At 32.4% G+C, this 16,778-nt stretch overlaps 1 protein-coding gene and 1 non-coding gene across 2 annotated transcripts in view; one reads left to right on the plus strand and one right to left on the minus strand.

The window, feature by feature from the left end:
• ASCC3 (activating signal cointegrator 1 complex subunit 3) overlaps nt 1–16,778 on the plus strand; it is a 320,030-nt gene that overhangs the window by 176,727 nt on the left and 126,525 nt on the right. Inside the window, exons 17-22 of the mRNA XM_037059706.1 lie at nt 2,805–2,924; nt 5,258–5,422; nt 6,850–6,936; nt 7,785–7,961; nt 11,489–11,714; nt 14,384–14,538. Of these exons, the coding sequence (XP_036915601.1) occupies nt 2,805–2,924; nt 5,258–5,422; nt 6,850–6,936; nt 7,785–7,961; nt 11,489–11,714; nt 14,384–14,538 (930 nt within the window). The remainder of the gene's footprint in view (nt 1–2,804; nt 2,925–5,257; nt 5,423–6,849; nt 6,937–7,784; nt 7,962–11,488; nt 11,715–14,383; nt 14,539–16,778) is intronic.
• Nucleotides 8,649–8,752, minus strand: LOC118996395 (small nucleolar RNA U13). The gene has a single exon (XR_005068479.1). It is a non-coding gene; the product is annotated as a small nucleolar RNA U13 (small nucleolar RNA).

Consider the following 16,778-nt stretch of genomic DNA (forward strand, 5'->3'; position numbering starts at 1 on the left):
AGTTAAGATAACTTTAAAGACTAAAGTTTAAATATGTAAATTAGATATAAAGTGATACTTTGAGTCTTACCTCTAAATTACCATATCTGGAATTTTTTTTCTCTTAACAGACCTTAAAGCTCTATTAAGCTATACACTAATAGCATTTTATAAGTTTCACATGTTTGGTGTTCTTTAAAGGAATTTTTGAATACATATTATGTGCTAGGGACTATAGTAGTGGTTCCATATATGTTATCTTAATTCGTTATATGTGTCTCATCTACAAAATCAGGGAAGTTTTCGAGATGATAGACCATATTCTATTTTTTACCACATCCATTGTGCTTTATGTAGTAAGTCTTGTACTGAATTACTATGTGATTACTGAGATGAATGGGTAAATTTCATAGAAATACTGTGCAAAATACTTACTTTATAAAAGAGTCCTATACTAAGTATCCACTAGGTGACAGCAAATATTTATAGGTAAACTTTAATATTTGATAGGTGACAGTCTAGGATTAATCTCAAAATGTGATTAATGTACCATCATAAATTTCCATTCATTTTCCTTTGTAGTCTGTTTCTTTTTAATGACCATTTAGAAGATCGCATTACTTGAACCAGTCTTTGATTCCTACTTTCTACTTTCTTTTTAATCTTATCATCACTGTCAGTAGATAATTATTAATGTTCATTTATTGTGTCTGATTTTGAAAATAATGAGATTATTTTTTATAAAATTTTCTCCTCTTAGGAGTTGCATGATATTTTAAATTATCTGTAGGTCATAAGGGAACTAACACAATTTTGGCTGTCAAATAATAGAATCTCAAATGAGGGACACTGTTAAACTAGTGTCCCTTTACCTAAGCACACTAGAAAACGTTTAACTGTCTTATTTGAAAGTATTTAGGAATTTGCACAAATCCATCATTAGCTTACATTTTAGTTTTTGTTACTCTTCATTTTGTAGCAAATCTTACAGTTCACATTTTAGGAAATGTATATATTTACCTCTTATGAATGGTTTAGTCATTAGTAAATATGTTAATTATGTTAGTGAAAATTTATTTCTTCCAGCTTTATGGAGATGTAATTGATATATGTATAAGTTTTAGGCGTTCAGTGCAATAAATTGATAAATGTATGTATTTTGAAATGTTTACTACAATGGTTGGTAAATACATCCTTCTCACATAATATCAATTTTGTTGTTATTAAGAGAACATTAAAGCTCTTCTTTCATGGCAACTTCAAGTATACAATGCAGCATTAACTGTAGTCATTCTGTAAGTTAGAGCCCCAGAATTTATTCTTTTTGTTATTGAAAGTTAGTACACTTTGACCATCTCCCCTTTTTCTCCTTCCCCCAGCCCCTGGAAGTCACCATTTTGCTCTGTTTCAGTGAGTTCTATGTTTTGAGGTTTTCCATATAAGTGAAATCATCTAGTATTTATCTTTCTTTGTCTGATATTTTTTAAGTTAGTGTAAATTTAAAACTCAGTAGTCACATTTGCCTTATTTTTATTTTTGGTCATTTCTCTATTTAATAGCATAATATGATATTATAATCACATATATTCCTATATCTTATCTTCAGCTAACTAAAGATAGCTATGCATTCACATATTTATTCCACAAAAGTAGTTACACTAAATTTAAAATTATAATATGGGAATGAAACAACTGTAAATGTTTTTATTTTCTTTAATATTCAGTACTAAAATGAGAGGCTCTTTTTCCCCTTCTAAAATTTCATAATTTAGGTAGAGAACATCTCTTCTCCTTTAGTTAAAGTGTTGAGAGGCTAAATTAGTTTTTAGCTACAGGTTCAGGGAAAACTATACAGCTATGAAGTTTCACAACTTGGATGAATTTTTAATTAAAATGAAGGCTTTGAGGAAAAGCAAAACAAGCACCTGTTACAGATCCAGTGGCTAAGGAAATGTATTTTTAGAAAACTTTTCATTATCAGTCTATGTTAAGAATATTTTCTAACAATTTCATTCTCTTCATTACACAGATCTTATGTGTAATTGTCATGTTTTTAAATTACTTTTGGTTTTATGAAATTTATGTGTCATACCTATATTAAAATGCTATATTAAAATTGTATTTTCTTTTACAATATAATTTAATATAATATCCAGTGGTTGTTATAATTCAAATGTATAAAAGTCTGCTTTTTTCATAAGTTATTTTAAGTTTTCCAATAAAATATTAAAACTATTCCCAACTGTATGGTTCCTTAAATTGTACATATTATTATGTATAAATGCCAATAAAATCTTTGTTATTGTAGAAATGATTTCATTTTTCCATTGAATTGATATTGTATATTCATACTACCCAACCTACAAATGGGTATTGTTAGACGTAAAAGTTAATGTGCCCTCTGTTGCTTTGGTGATGACAATGCACAAAATCACAATAAAGAGGGATAGACTTAGCCATGTTGTGATTATGATGCATTTACATTTAAAATTTTAGTAGTGTGATCACATAAAATGAAACCAAAAGAAGGAGGAAGCAGGAAGGAAAATAAATACCAAAATGTTTTTAATGCTATACAGAATTAAACCGCAAAGTTCAGTTTTGGAAAATAGCATTTCTAGTGTACTGTTTTCAATTAAATGAGGCAGAACTGATTTTTAATTAATTGGAGGACTGTCGTGTCAGTAATCATGCTATACCTTTTAATTACAGCATAACGATGATGTGTTTTTCAAACTTAATTTTTGACAAAATGGCCTTTGATGTAATGTTTATATTGAGCTTTAATGGATTAGTTTAATTTGTGTGATATTTTTGATTTGCAGATTGCTCTGGGAACAGTTACTAATGTGGAAGAAGCAGTGAAGTGGATAAGTTACACTTACCTTTATGTACGGATGAGAGCAAATCCATTAGTATATGGCATCAGTCACAAGGCTTATCAGGTAGAAGACTCATTTGTAAAGAAAAGAAATCTAACCTCCTTTTTAATTCTGTAATCCTTTCATGGTGTGAGGATAAACATTTGCTACTCCTGCCTCATCTGAAAAGAGTTAAGTGGCTGGAAAAAAAACAAAGAGCTTTAACCTTTTTTAGAAAACACTAAGGAAAATTAAATTTGTCCTCTGCAATTATTCCACTTTATTTATAGCATCTCTTGTATCTGAGATATTATAAATGTAGCTGAAGAATAAATTGATGAGTTGTTATCTTAGTAGCTTGGAGGTCGGGGTCAGTTCTGCGCACATAGGCTGAGAATGAGATGCACCTGGGAGCTGCTCTTCCTGGGAGCTCGGCAGTTGTGTGGTCCACATGGCTTACAGATCCTGTGAGATCTTGTCTTGTCTTTAGAACTTGGCTTTATACACTGTAAATGCTTCCTAATTACAGATGTAATCCAGTTGTCCTTTAATGAAAACATTATTTCACCATCATTGTATGGATATTCACATGGGTTAAGTAAAAATTAGCAAAGAAACTGAATTCAACTTAGAATTACAGTTTTCCTACATTATCTAATAACTGAGTTTTTTAATTTATATTCTGTTGTGTAATCAAAGCAGTTGCCAATTTTGCTTCTTTTTAAATTCTCTTTTTCCTGTACAGTAGATTTGACCATGGGAAAACTGAAAGTTAAGACCTAAGAGGAAAAAAAATAAGAAAAGTAGTCGCAGCTACTAGTTCTGAAGCTGCTAACATGAAATCATTGTTTTGTACTTACATTAACTGTAATTGGAATTGGGCTACCTTTCTTTTCAGTTAAAATATATGCTATGTCAAATGGATATCTTCTTTTACAGCCAGACTATTCTCAGCTATAAAATATAGGTGCATTGTAACCTGTAAGCCTTAAAAATTTTAAATAATATGATTCTAGCTATTCTGATTAGAAATATAGGCTTTGTGAAAATAGTCAGTGGCACTATTAAAATATACTGAAGGGGTAAAACAAAACACAACATTTTCACAGACTAAGCCATCTCAGTTCTTGGCACAATATGAACATGTCAATTGATTTTTAAGTACTAGATTAATATCATAAGTCATTTTTGTATAATTTTCCAGTGTGAGAAAATGGAATTTTTCTCTTCTGAGATACAGGGTTTTACTGCCTTCACGGTTCAGAGAACCTTACCTTTTTTTTACCTTAAATGTTTTCATTTTATTACTCAGTGTGAATTTGTAACCACAGTACACATGAACTAACACATATCATGCAATTTAACATATTTTCAATGGTTTAGTAATATGTGATTAATAACATATTTTCATAAGATGAACTTGACATATATAGTGTATCACTTGTAGCAAATACTCAAGACTTTGTATTTACTAATAAGATTCTTGACTGTACCTTACTTCCTTACTGTACTTTTTTTTTACTCATTTTTCTGATTTTTTAAATTTATTTTAGCTGTATACCCTTTAAAGTTTATAGCCCACTTTATTGTTCCTGACCAGAGAGTGATCTTTTGGACCTGGCTTGTGTTGTGTGTGTATGTATACATCCATACATTCACACACTTTCTCATACAGTAACAAGAATATTTGATAATAAATGTTCCTTCTGCTAGGAAAAAGACTGATATAATAGTTTCAAAACTATTTAAAATTCAGTATTACTTTATTTTGTTCTTTGCTTTTATTGTTATAGGGAAATATGGGTTTTCCCATCAGCAGTTATGAAAACTGCTGGAACATTAAAACCATACTTTTGAAAGGATAGCTTTTTACTTATTTTTTTGTATGCTTTGACACAGGAAAGCATCCTCACTTTCATTTCTCCAAATGCTAATAAAGTAACAACATGGTTTGATCTTTTAAAATCCTTGTTTATTTAAGTGTGGAAGGGAGAAGACATTTTTTTTCTTAAAGCTGATTTCTAGTTCTTACAATCTTAAAGGTTATGACTGGGTGGAGGGAGTGGTGAAAGGAAATGCAAACAACTATAGTTGAACAACAATAAAAATTTTTTAAAAGATAATCATGTGAGAATTTTAGATTGAAGATAATATGCAGGTTGATAATTTTAATGAATTTCATAACTATATTCTATTCAAACCAAATGAATGTTGGTTTATTTGGTTTATTCAATAAATAAAATGATTTCTAGTTATATCCTAAATTTATAAATATGTGCTTCTTTAAAAACTGTAATAAAAAGATTATCCTAACTAAAACAAAAATTTTAGTTTTCATATATAAGTATATGTAACTCTAAAGAAAAATGATTATTTAAAGAAATATTGAAGTGCTTATATATTTTTTTTCTCCATAGATTGACCCGACATTAGCAAAGCATCGCGAACAGTTGGTGGTTGAAGTTGGACGAAAGCTAGACAAAGCTAGGATGATTCGTTTTGAGGAGCGAACCGGATATTTTTCCTCTACTGATTTGGGTAGAACAGCCAGCCACTACTATATTAAATACAACACCATTGAGGTATTAAACTGAGTGAAACAAATGGAATAATATCCTTGCTATTAGATGCAGATACTTTCTGGATGTCAAAATATAGGGTTAATGCACAATAATGCAAGTTGTTAATAGATACAAATGCTTTTATCACACTGAATTCAATAACATGTTCAGTAAAGACAAGAAAAAAATAAGATTTTAAATATTCAGGACCCCCTTGCCATCCTGTTCAATAAGTATATTCCAAGGGGTAGGCACACTGGAGCTGACACAGTTAGCATGTTGATGAGACCTGTGGGTTGAATGCCCAAGTAATTTTAACTGGGAAGTGATGGCTTAATGATATCATTGTATAACAACTTGAAAAATAATTACACTTGAAAAAGTTCTAACGCTGACTAAAGAAGACTTAGAAAGACTATTAAAATTGTAAAGGTAATTTTGACTGTACTTTGCTTGTTCCTTTTAACACCATGTTATGTGGGACCAGACCAGGTGCCACTGTAGTATTTACACTTTAAAGAGTACCTGCATATCTTTATGTGTGTTTATAAACATACATGTGTCAGTACACGGAGCTACTTAACAGTGATTACCTGTGAGGAAAGGACTTAAGTTCAAAAAAAGGGGGATGGGTTAAAATGAACTTTTACTTTTTATTCTTAGAGAAAGCTTAAATTTTTTTCTTATGGTCATTTTCATTTTTGTATTTAAAATCGCTTTTAAGTCACAGTGTTAATAAAAATCACTGAAGTGAAATTGCCTCATAAATATGAAAACCTAGGCCTAAATCTAAGTTTTGTACTTATTTAACATGTGCTTATGCATATAACATCCACCCATTTTCTCTGCTAAGTAACCTTTCCCATTAGTTCACCTGGTAGTCTGTTGGAAGCATACTACATCTAAAACCTGTTTGCAGCTCTCTTTCAGAAATTCTGGCCTTTCTTCAGCCTTGTTTTTATTCTATATGGCCTTTTACTGATTTTTTTCCCATTTACCTGAATTTCTATGTGCCTTCACTAGTAATATTGCATTATCATCACCAAATCTTCAGGTTACATATTTTTAGTTATTCCTCTCTAAATTTTATAAGATACATGGTCAACTTAAATTTGGTGAATGGTAGATTTCTATATGTCTATGCTAAATTAAGCCAAGCTCATAATTTTATGCCAGACATTTTTTTGGATATCTAATGTAGGTTTTGTTAACTGATTGATTGCCCTTTTTTGTTTATAAAGAAAGATATTCTCTAGCTAATTATATTTTAGGAATGCTTTTTAGTCTCTGATAAATAAGCAGAGATTTAGAATATGCCACATACATCAAACTCTGCATTGTCAAGACTCAAATGTTCTTTAGTAATGTGTGATTTACAATCATGTTTTTAATTTAAAATATTTTATTGGACCTTCTATTTTAATCAAATATAACACTTACCTTGGTAGACCTTCAATGAACTCTTTGATGCTCACAAAACAGAAAGTGATATCCTTGCTATAGTCTCCAAAGCTGAAGAATTTGAGCAAATCAAGGTAAGATTACTTGAAGCTTGAATCAATTACATGTAACATACGTATTCATTCATTCATAAAAGCTAATCAGATTAGTAATTGTTATTCCTGATGCTCTGTAGCGATATGACACTTTACCAGCAATGTTCTTCCATTTATCAACAACGTCCATTATCCTAGATTATGATATTATGTCATACCTGACATCATTCTTTGCTCTCTCCTGCAAATCAAATACAATTTAAGTAGGTTTTCAAATAAGGAAATTGTCAGAGAATATAGTATGTAGATTTTGGTTTATTTGTGGTATAAAGTTCACAAAAAAATAAAAGAATGTGCATGATTCAGACTTAGATCTGAATATCTCTGAACCCATATTATAATTTAATCTTATTAACAGTGAAAACTTTAATACTTTGAATCATAGTACTTCACAGCTTTAAGCTATGAATGTCTTATACCATATAAAATATATGACTCTAATGAATGCATTTGAAGATAATTCAAGTTTGCCCTAATCCATTTGGGCAGAGGTTTTTACTCTGGTCAAATAAAATATGAAATCTCATCAGCTGAAGGATAGTGAGGTCAGAGGATTTAATTTTTGTGTCATATCAAATTTTTATATGTCAATGGCAACTTTAATATTGGTGATGAATAATAGAATGTAATTGTGTCAACCTGAAGATAATTTCTTATTTTGTTACTAACTACCTGTGAAAACAATTACTGTTATTTTAGCATACAAAGGAAAATACAAATAGAAAGTATTTTTAAAAACTTGCAAATAAAACTTGTGGTTTTATTTCAATATGAAAAACTTCAGTAAATCAACCCAAATAATCCTATAAAAACATTGATTCTTCTAGGTCAGAGAAGAGGAAATAGAGGAGTTAGAAGCCTTATTAAGCAATTTCTGTGAACTCTCAGCTCCTGGAGGTGTAGAGAACAATTATGGGAAAATAAATATCCTACTTCAAACTTACATCAGCAGAGGCGAGATGGACAGTTTCTCCCTTATATCAGATTCTGCATATGTTGCACAGGTGAGAATATTTCTCCCCATTTCTTCTCTCCCGTTTACTTTTAGACACTCAGGGAATTACTTCATGCTATACTGTGAGTGTATGGCAATGATGACATGCTACCAGATCACTGTTTTATCCTAGAACTGGTTCTGTTTAATTGGTACATCTTTTATGCCGTCTAAGCTAGTAGATTAAGAATGGGGGTTAGAATTTGGCGGTTAGTCTGGCTCTAATATTGCTGTTGTTTTTATTTTAGAGTTTAAAATTATCAATATATGATTTATTTTACTTTAAATGATAATGTTTACTTACAAAGGGAAATAATACAAGAAATTTTAAGGAAAAAAAGCAAGTATTGTGGAATCATCATACCTTTCCCCAAACATTAGAAATATGAAAAGATTTTTATCATTAATTAAGGCTTTATAAATATACCACAGACCATATATTTAGTATAAATTTCTGGTTAAAAAAAGTCCTTTCTTCTCTGCTGTTGATACTTTAAAAAATAAGGACTGAAAGAAAGTTATTCCCTAAGTTATAACTTATTAAATGTATAAGTTTTAAAAAATACTATCATATTAACGATATGTTTTTATATTTATGACCCATGTGAACTAAAGAGTTGGGGGGAGTTGCATTATTTACCTTTCAATTTAGAGGTTTTCTTTACAGATATGTTTTTTTTTATCTTTTTTGCGTGTGTGTCACACGGGTAATGTGCCCGTGTCTTAACAAGGTTTGTGGGAGGCACGTGTTGCACGAGAGCCTGAACACCCAGTCATCACGCTTATGAACTACAAAAGGATCTTAAAAAAATTCTTTAGTTTAAGGAGAATACCATTTTTATTTTTACTGAATAATGCCTTTTGTAAGTTAAGGAGAAATAAAAGCTTAATCTGTATTTCTTATATTTGTAATTTTGTTCAAAGACTTACTATAGAAAAAGTATTTTTGTATTAAATTAATATAAATTGCCATGAATACTGAGTAATGCTTTGATACAACTCTGAACATGAAATATTTACAAACATGAAACAAGATGTATTGGCAAACAATTTGAATGAATTCAGTAACTTACCATAACCAACACACCAGGTGATATGGAAANAATCTGTATTTCTTATATTTGTAATTTTGTTCAAAGACTTACTATAGAAAAAGTATTTTTGTATTAAATTAATATAAATTGCCATGAATACTGAGTAATGCTTTGATACAACTCTGAATATGAAATATTTACAAACATGAAACAAGATGTATTGGCAAACAATTTGAATGAATTCAGTAACTTACCATAACCAACACACCAGGTGATATGGAAACTTTTTTTGCATCTTGGATAAGATGTTCTGCCATAGAAAAATTTCGTATATTCTCTAAAGCCCATAGCTTTATAGGAATCATTGTTTCTAACTTCTTTTGTTTATTTGTTTTTCTTAATGTTTCTTTTTTTATGATTTTATATTAAAATAGTTAATGATATAACTAAAAGGTAAAGCATTAGTAGGTTCTAGATGAAAAATCTGCCCACATTTCTGCTTGCTTCAAAATTATGAAGATATTATCAGAGACTGATATACAAATTGCTTTACAATATAACATTTACTGTTTCTGCCCTGCCTGGTATGGCTCAGTGGATTAATTGCCAGCCTGCAAACCAAAGGGTCGCTGGTTCAATTCCCAGTCAGGGAACATGCCTGGGTTGTGGGCCAGGTCCCCAGTAGAGGGGCATGCTAGAGGCAGCCACACACTGATGTTTCTATCCTTCTATTTCTCCTTCTCCTACTCTCTCTCTAAAAATAAATAAATAAAATCTTTAAAAAAATAAGCTGAGATTTAGTCTTCTAAGCTGTACATGTCACAGAGACTTGAACCATTATTTCCATGCGATTTATATCATTCCGGATAAAATGTCTTGTTTGTATACCGTCACCTAGGATTTCTCTTTCCTTCTCTTGGAGCTTTGTGGAAACAACTGTGGGTTCTGAAATAAAAACAAAGTATATACTTTCAAACACAGTGGGAAAATTAGCCCAGCAGTTTTTTACAAGAGCAATGGGAATGGTGAATAAAGACTTATTTTATAGACATAATAATTAAAATGTTCATTTTATTTATCATTCTCTGGGCCTAGTAAGAGCCATCCTATTATTATCAATGGATGTCAGAATTGTCCTTGTAGTTCTAAACACCATATGTTTTCTTACATTTCTAACACTGAAAAAAAATAGTTGATTTGCCAAAAGACAAATATACATTTCATACAAAATGTAAAACTACAGTCCCTAACTCTTACCATCATAATTTCAAGCTGGGTCATCTACTTGCTATTTAAAATCTTTACTCTTTTTCATCTCTTTTTATGATTTTGGCCAGATTTAACATTCTTTATTTTGAAATACAAGTATCATTAGATGCTATAAACTATGTCCAAGTTCATGATTTTAAAAACACTCTTCAATGTTAATGAGAGAGGAAAGAAGACAAAACAAATGGAAATTAACTGTACAGATGGAAAAAATGTCTTCAATCATTATAAGTTTCTATATATCTATTAATGAAATTATTTTCAGACCACTGAATTTAGAATTTTGGAGTTAAGTTTACAACTGTTTAGACCTGGCTATCAATAGATACTCTGATTCCAGCCATGTGACCTTGGTCAAATTATTAACCTCACCAAGCTTTAGTATCTTTATCTATAAAATTATAAATATCAGGACCAATCAAATGCAGTTGTTGCAAAGAGTAAACAGCTAGTGTACATATAAAGCAGTTAACATACTGCTTAGTTTATAGGAAGTCATTAACATGGGTAGCTGCATTTATCAGTATTTCCTTTGTCACCCTTCTCTCATCAATTGTCCTCCCTGGCTGTATCCCAGAGTCTTCCTTATTTCTCTAAGTAGCCTTGTAAATTTAATCATATCACTATACTAGGCTGTTGTTATATTCCAGGTGGTCTCAACAGCCCCCTAAATACATTGCCTGCCTTTTGTCTCTTCCTGCTTTATTCCTGTTTAGAGGGTATAGGTTAGAGCTTCCTAAGAACTTGGAAATAAGGCTACCCTCTGAAAGTTAAACAGGATAACATCCACATACAAGTGAAGAAACCAGTTATTCTTATATGGAAATAATAAAGATAATTAGGTGTATATAAGAATAGATGTTGCCCTGGCTGGTGTAGCTCAGTGGATTATGCACGGGCCTGCGAACCAGAGGATTGCGGTTCGATTCCCAGTCAGGGCACATGCCTGGGTTGCAGGCTGATTCCCTGCAGGCCAACTCCCAGCAGGGGATGCACGAAAGGCAACCATACATTGATGTTTCTCTCCCTCTCCTTTCCCTCTAAAGATAAATAAATAAATAAATAAATAAATAAAATCTTTTAAAAAACACATTTAAAAAAAAAAAGAATAGATGTTGCCCACAATTAAAGGGTGCACCTTGACATACTTCTTTTGGAACTGAGTCTGAATAATAAATGTATTGTTTAAAAGGTCATGTTACCTAACCACCAATCTCTCCTTTTTATTCTTCAGAATGCAGCTAGAATTGTCCGTGCTCTCTTTGAGATTGCTCTGAGGAAACGTTGGCCTGCCATGACCTACAGGCTCCTGAATCTTAGTAAAGTCATCGACAAGAGGCTCTGGGGTTGGGCTAGTCCTTTGAGACAGTTTTCAGTCTTACCACCACACATTCTAACAAGATTAGAAGAGAAAAATCTTACTGTGGATAAGCTGAAAGACATGAGGAAAGATGAAATAGGTAAGAATGAAGCAAAAATGTTTTAATGTGTTGTTCTGTGCACATAAAATATTTTACTAGATATAAAATAAAGTAGTGTGAGTTTTCACATACGTTTATTCAGTAAATATAAAACACGCAGTGAGGAACAAAGCAAAAGCAGTGGGGGAAGCTAACACATTTAGGATCTGGTACAATTTGGGTGGGGGTTCACACGGCCTGAATTCTGGGTTTGCAGTGGGCATCTGTCCTGTCAAACGGAGGCCTCCTGAGTCCTGAGTGCCTCACGTGTCTCCTGGTATTTAGTACCTCCTTGGTTCCTCCCTCCCTTCTTACCTCAGTTCACAAAAATATGGTCTACTTACCAACATCTGACATGTCGCACTCACTTAGCTATGTGGAATGCATGTGAGCCCCACCCATCCCACCTGCTTTTTCTTTTTTAATTTTGTTTTATTTTATTTTTTTAGTCTTAATCTTTGTTGTATTTTTTTTACATTACCTTTTAGTCCCCTTCTACTTCCCTCCCTCCAGCACTCACCACACTGTTGTCCATGCCCATGGACAGCCCAAATGTCGATCGGTAGATGAGTGAATAAGACAATGCTGGAACATTTACACAACGGAGTTCTACTCATCCATAAAAAAAAAAGAAGAAAATTTTACCCTTTGCAACAGTATTAGTGGATCTGGAGAACATTATGCTAAGTGAAATTAAGCCAGTCAGAGAAAGACAAATACCATATGATATCACTCATATGTGGACTCTAATGAACAAACTGAGCTAAAAAGAAAAATGGGGACAGACTCATAGATGGAGAGCAGGATGACAGCTAATGGTGGGTGGCTGGGGATGAATTTAAGGGGATGGAGGGTTTGCATATGAATTTTTTTCATTTATCTAAATTCTAATAGAAGTCCCTCCAAATTTTATGATGTCATTCAAAAGAATGAACAGTTAAATGGAATTTAAGTTATCAAATGGAATTTATAAACATGTTGAGTGTTTTACATATAGAATCACAGCTGTAAATGGTGAGAATTAGTTAACAAGGTTTTTCACATAATATTGAAAAATTATTCCTACATACATTTCCATGTATTTTAATGTTTAATTGGACAAACGTATAATGCTTTGACTAGGTAATATTTCAGATTCTAAATAAGTAGCTACTATTCATGTAGGGAGTCAGGCTGAAGAAAAAGAAGAGGGAGAGTTGCTACTGGCAAAATGTTCAAAGCTGTGAAGAGAGGCTGAGATAGTCATCTCACTTGTAGTAAGAAGAATATGTCTAAGACAGAAGGGAGGCACCAGTATGAATAAAGAGAAATTAAGGATATTAACTACAGAAGAAGAGCATATTATTCACATTGGGGTAACACATAAAAATTTTTTTTGGAAATGTACCGTTTCTTTTTTTTAATTGTTTGGTTACAGTTGTCCCCACTTTTCCCTCCCACTGCCCTCCCCTGCCCCGTTGAACCTCCACTCCAAAAGACAATCCTCCCATTGTCTTTGTCCATGGGTCCTTTGTACATGTTCTTTGACTTGACTTATAAATGTTTTATCAAAATAAGGAGGAATGATTTAGTTTCAAATTTGGGTGAATATAAAACATTTGATTTATTCACAAATATTCTTTTTTTTTAAATATTTTATTTATTTATCTTTAGAGGGGAAGGGAAGGAGAGAGGGAGAGAAACATCAATGTATGGTTGCTTTTCGTGCATCCCCTGCTGGGAGTTGGCCTGCAGGGAACTGGCCTGCAACCCAGGCGTGTGCCCTGACTGGGAATTGAACCGCGATCGTCTGGTTCGCAGGTCCGCGCTCAATCCACTGAGCTACACCAGCCAGGCCACAAATATTCTTTAAAAAATTATATTGTGAAGAGCTAAGACATTAGAAATACCGATACTATAAACATACAAAAGAATACTGAATGTAAATTGTAATTGAAAAGTAAAATACATGTTTTCTGTATATATATATATATACATAACCTGTTCTCTTTTAGTTACTTGGATTAGCATAGGAAAATGTATATATATATATACATAACCTGTTCTCTTTTAGTTACTTGGATTAGCATAGGAAAATGTTTATAGTTAGTCACATTTATCTGTGACTCCCCAAGCCACCCTGGACCCCACATACGTATCTGTATTTTAGAATCTGATCATTTATGAAAATATATGTAAGTGGTTAGTTTTGTGCCACATTGACTATATTTAATATTTTATCTTCGTTTTTTGGAAGTGGGTATGGATGAATGAATTGTGTTTTATTATTAAAGCATTTCTCATCATGGGTATTAAGTTCTGAAATAGACCTTGAATGAATTAATGGCTATTTTAAAAAAACACTAAATATTTTTATAATGTGTCATAAACTAACTGGAAAAAAGAAGAACTGTTTATGGAAGTTTAAACACTATTAAGTCTCAGTAATTTTAAGAACCCTATTAATAGCTGAAGAAACATTGATACTGGTTTTCAGAGCTATGAATTGCTAATTCAAGTTAACTATTACAAAATATTCAAACATGCCAGGTCAAGAATGTCAACTATTCTACATAGCAAATCATAAAACAAGCAATAAAATCACCCTCTCTGAAATCCCATTTACAAGTCAGATTATATTGCTGTTGTTTTGTTGGACACATTTCTTCTATGTGATGTTTTCCTTGCAGGTCACATGCTGCATCATGTGAATATTGGACTCAAGGTCAAACAATGTGTTCATCAGATTCCTTCCGTTACAATGGAAGCTTCCATTCAGCCCATCACACGGACTGTACTCCGCGTGACGCTCAGTGTCTGTGCTGATTTCACTTGGAATGATCAGGTAGAAGTGGCAAATGCCTATCTCGGTGTTGGGCAAAAATGTCTCTGCTGCGGCTTCAGCTGTACCTCCTTACATCTGTCCTTAAGGCATTTAGAAAATTCTTTCCAATGTGTGTATACAAACACACACACACACATTATATGTAAAAGATTCATTTAAAACATTGCAGTAGTACTTTCATCAAGAAAATGTACAGTATGATATATTAATATGATAACCACGAGACCTCTTTAGAACACCTTGGAAACCTGAAATCTCAACATTGAACCTTCATTTAGTGAATTCAGCTGCATTGGGACTTTGCCTAATCTGTCTTCTTTCATTTTCTCTGTTGTTTTTGTTTTTGCCATCTCTAATTACTGTCATTTTAGCCTACTAAAAACGTAAGATTCTCCATACTGAAGGAGCCCTTTTTAAATCCTGATGTGATAAGTCTCTTCTTTAACTTTAGACTCGTAGAAAGAGTGAGTATTCTGCATTTCCCCCTGGGCACCTGTTTCTTTCCTGCTGAACCTACTGCTTCAGTCGAGGATCACCGAAGACTGACCAGTTGCCATAATAAGTGGACTTTTCGTAATTACTTTCTTAACTTCTCTGAACATTCAGCATTATACATAGTGCTTGGAAATGTCCTCCTTGGCTCCCATCACATTCCTGTTTCTGCTTTTACCCCTTCTTCTGTTCTTTCCTAATACCTTAGATGTTATTATGCATGTGCCAGTATCCACTCTGGATTTTCTTCTTCTTCAAGTCAATACTTCTTAGGGTCTATTTTTGTACCACTTACTATGCAAAGAGTACAGTAGAGTCATAGATATGCAAATAAGATTCACTCCTTTCTGTAAAGAAGCCAGTGGGGGAAGACAAGTAAATCAGTAATTGTAGTATAGCAGTATCTACTTTACATGATTACTATAAGGTCTAGTTAAGTAGATACAAATACCTTTTGATTTACATGATATTAGTACATCTTTAATGTAAATGAATTTTATTCAAAACATGCCCTAAAATCACACAGCCAGAGTCCTAACACAAATCTACCATGGTCTTAAAGTGTTATCACCTTTAGTTTCTTCAGTTTCCTCATCTGTAAACATTATAATAATAATACTCTTTCTCACAGAATTTCTGTGAGAAACAGATTACATAAAATCATATTTAATATTTAAATCAAAAATTTTACATAAAATATAAAATCGTAGTTAACCATAAACTCATATTTCAAGTTTTATATTTAAGAGAATGTTTTTGAAATGTATAAAGTTTCATATGTTTTTACAGTTTCTTCTGTTAGTATCCACAGTAAGTCTCTCATAATTTGGCTTAATTCACCAGTAAAAAAGGAGCATTTAATTGTTTTTATAACTAACTCTCTTAGTTAGAATGCTCTTGGCTGCAAGAATAAAAAATATGACTTGTCTCAAACTGTTAAACAAGAAAATATATTATCTTTCACAATAAAATGTCTACAGGTAGAAGAGGCCCTGAAGATGACTGAGTCTTCTGTTTAATCATGCCATTCAGGGCTTAGGATCTTTATATCCTTTTGCTCTCCTGACACTTTCAGCTACTTGTCAAATGTTTTCGTGCTTCTTTGTCCATATTTAGAGAAAGGAAAACACCTCACTGCATCAGCCCAAAGCATGGACTGTAAGACCTCTTCTTTGGTCTAACTGGGCCAGTATTGGTTGTGTGTCTGTCCTTTACTGCAACCCGTTATAAGGGGAAGGAGGTGCCATAGCTGATTGCCTTACCTAGTCAAAACTATTCTAGGAAATGAGGTCACCTTCTCCTGAGTCATTTGAGAGATGAATACTGAGTAAGGCTGGGCTTTGTTAGAAAAAAAGAGAGAGGAAGAGGAATGAATATACAAAAGATGGTATTTCATCTACCTAATAGAATATTATTTATCTATAAAAAGAAGTTAAGGACTGATGTGTACTATAATATGAATTAACCTTGAAAACACTATAGTAAGTGAAGGGAGCCAGTTGTAAAAACACATATTAAATGATTCCATATAACACGACCACATATTAAATGATTTATATGCAATGTCCAGAATAAGCAGATCTACAGAGAAAGAAAGTAGATTGCGCTTGTCAAGAGTTGGAAGTTGGGGTGATGTGGGGAGATAGGTAGTAACTGATACTGGGTACAAGTGGTTTTTTTTAGCATGATAAAAATGTTCCAGAATTAGATTATAGAGATGGTGGTACAACTTTGTAAATATGTTAAAA

Source organism: Sturnira hondurensis, unplaced genomic scaffold, assembly GCF_014824575.4.
Source record: "Sturnira hondurensis isolate 20B ecotype Veracruz unplaced genomic scaffold, ASM1482457v3 Scaffold0011291, whole genome shotgun sequence".
NCBI classification, from domain to species: domain Eukaryota; kingdom Metazoa; phylum Chordata; class Mammalia; order Chiroptera; family Phyllostomidae; genus Sturnira; species Sturnira hondurensis.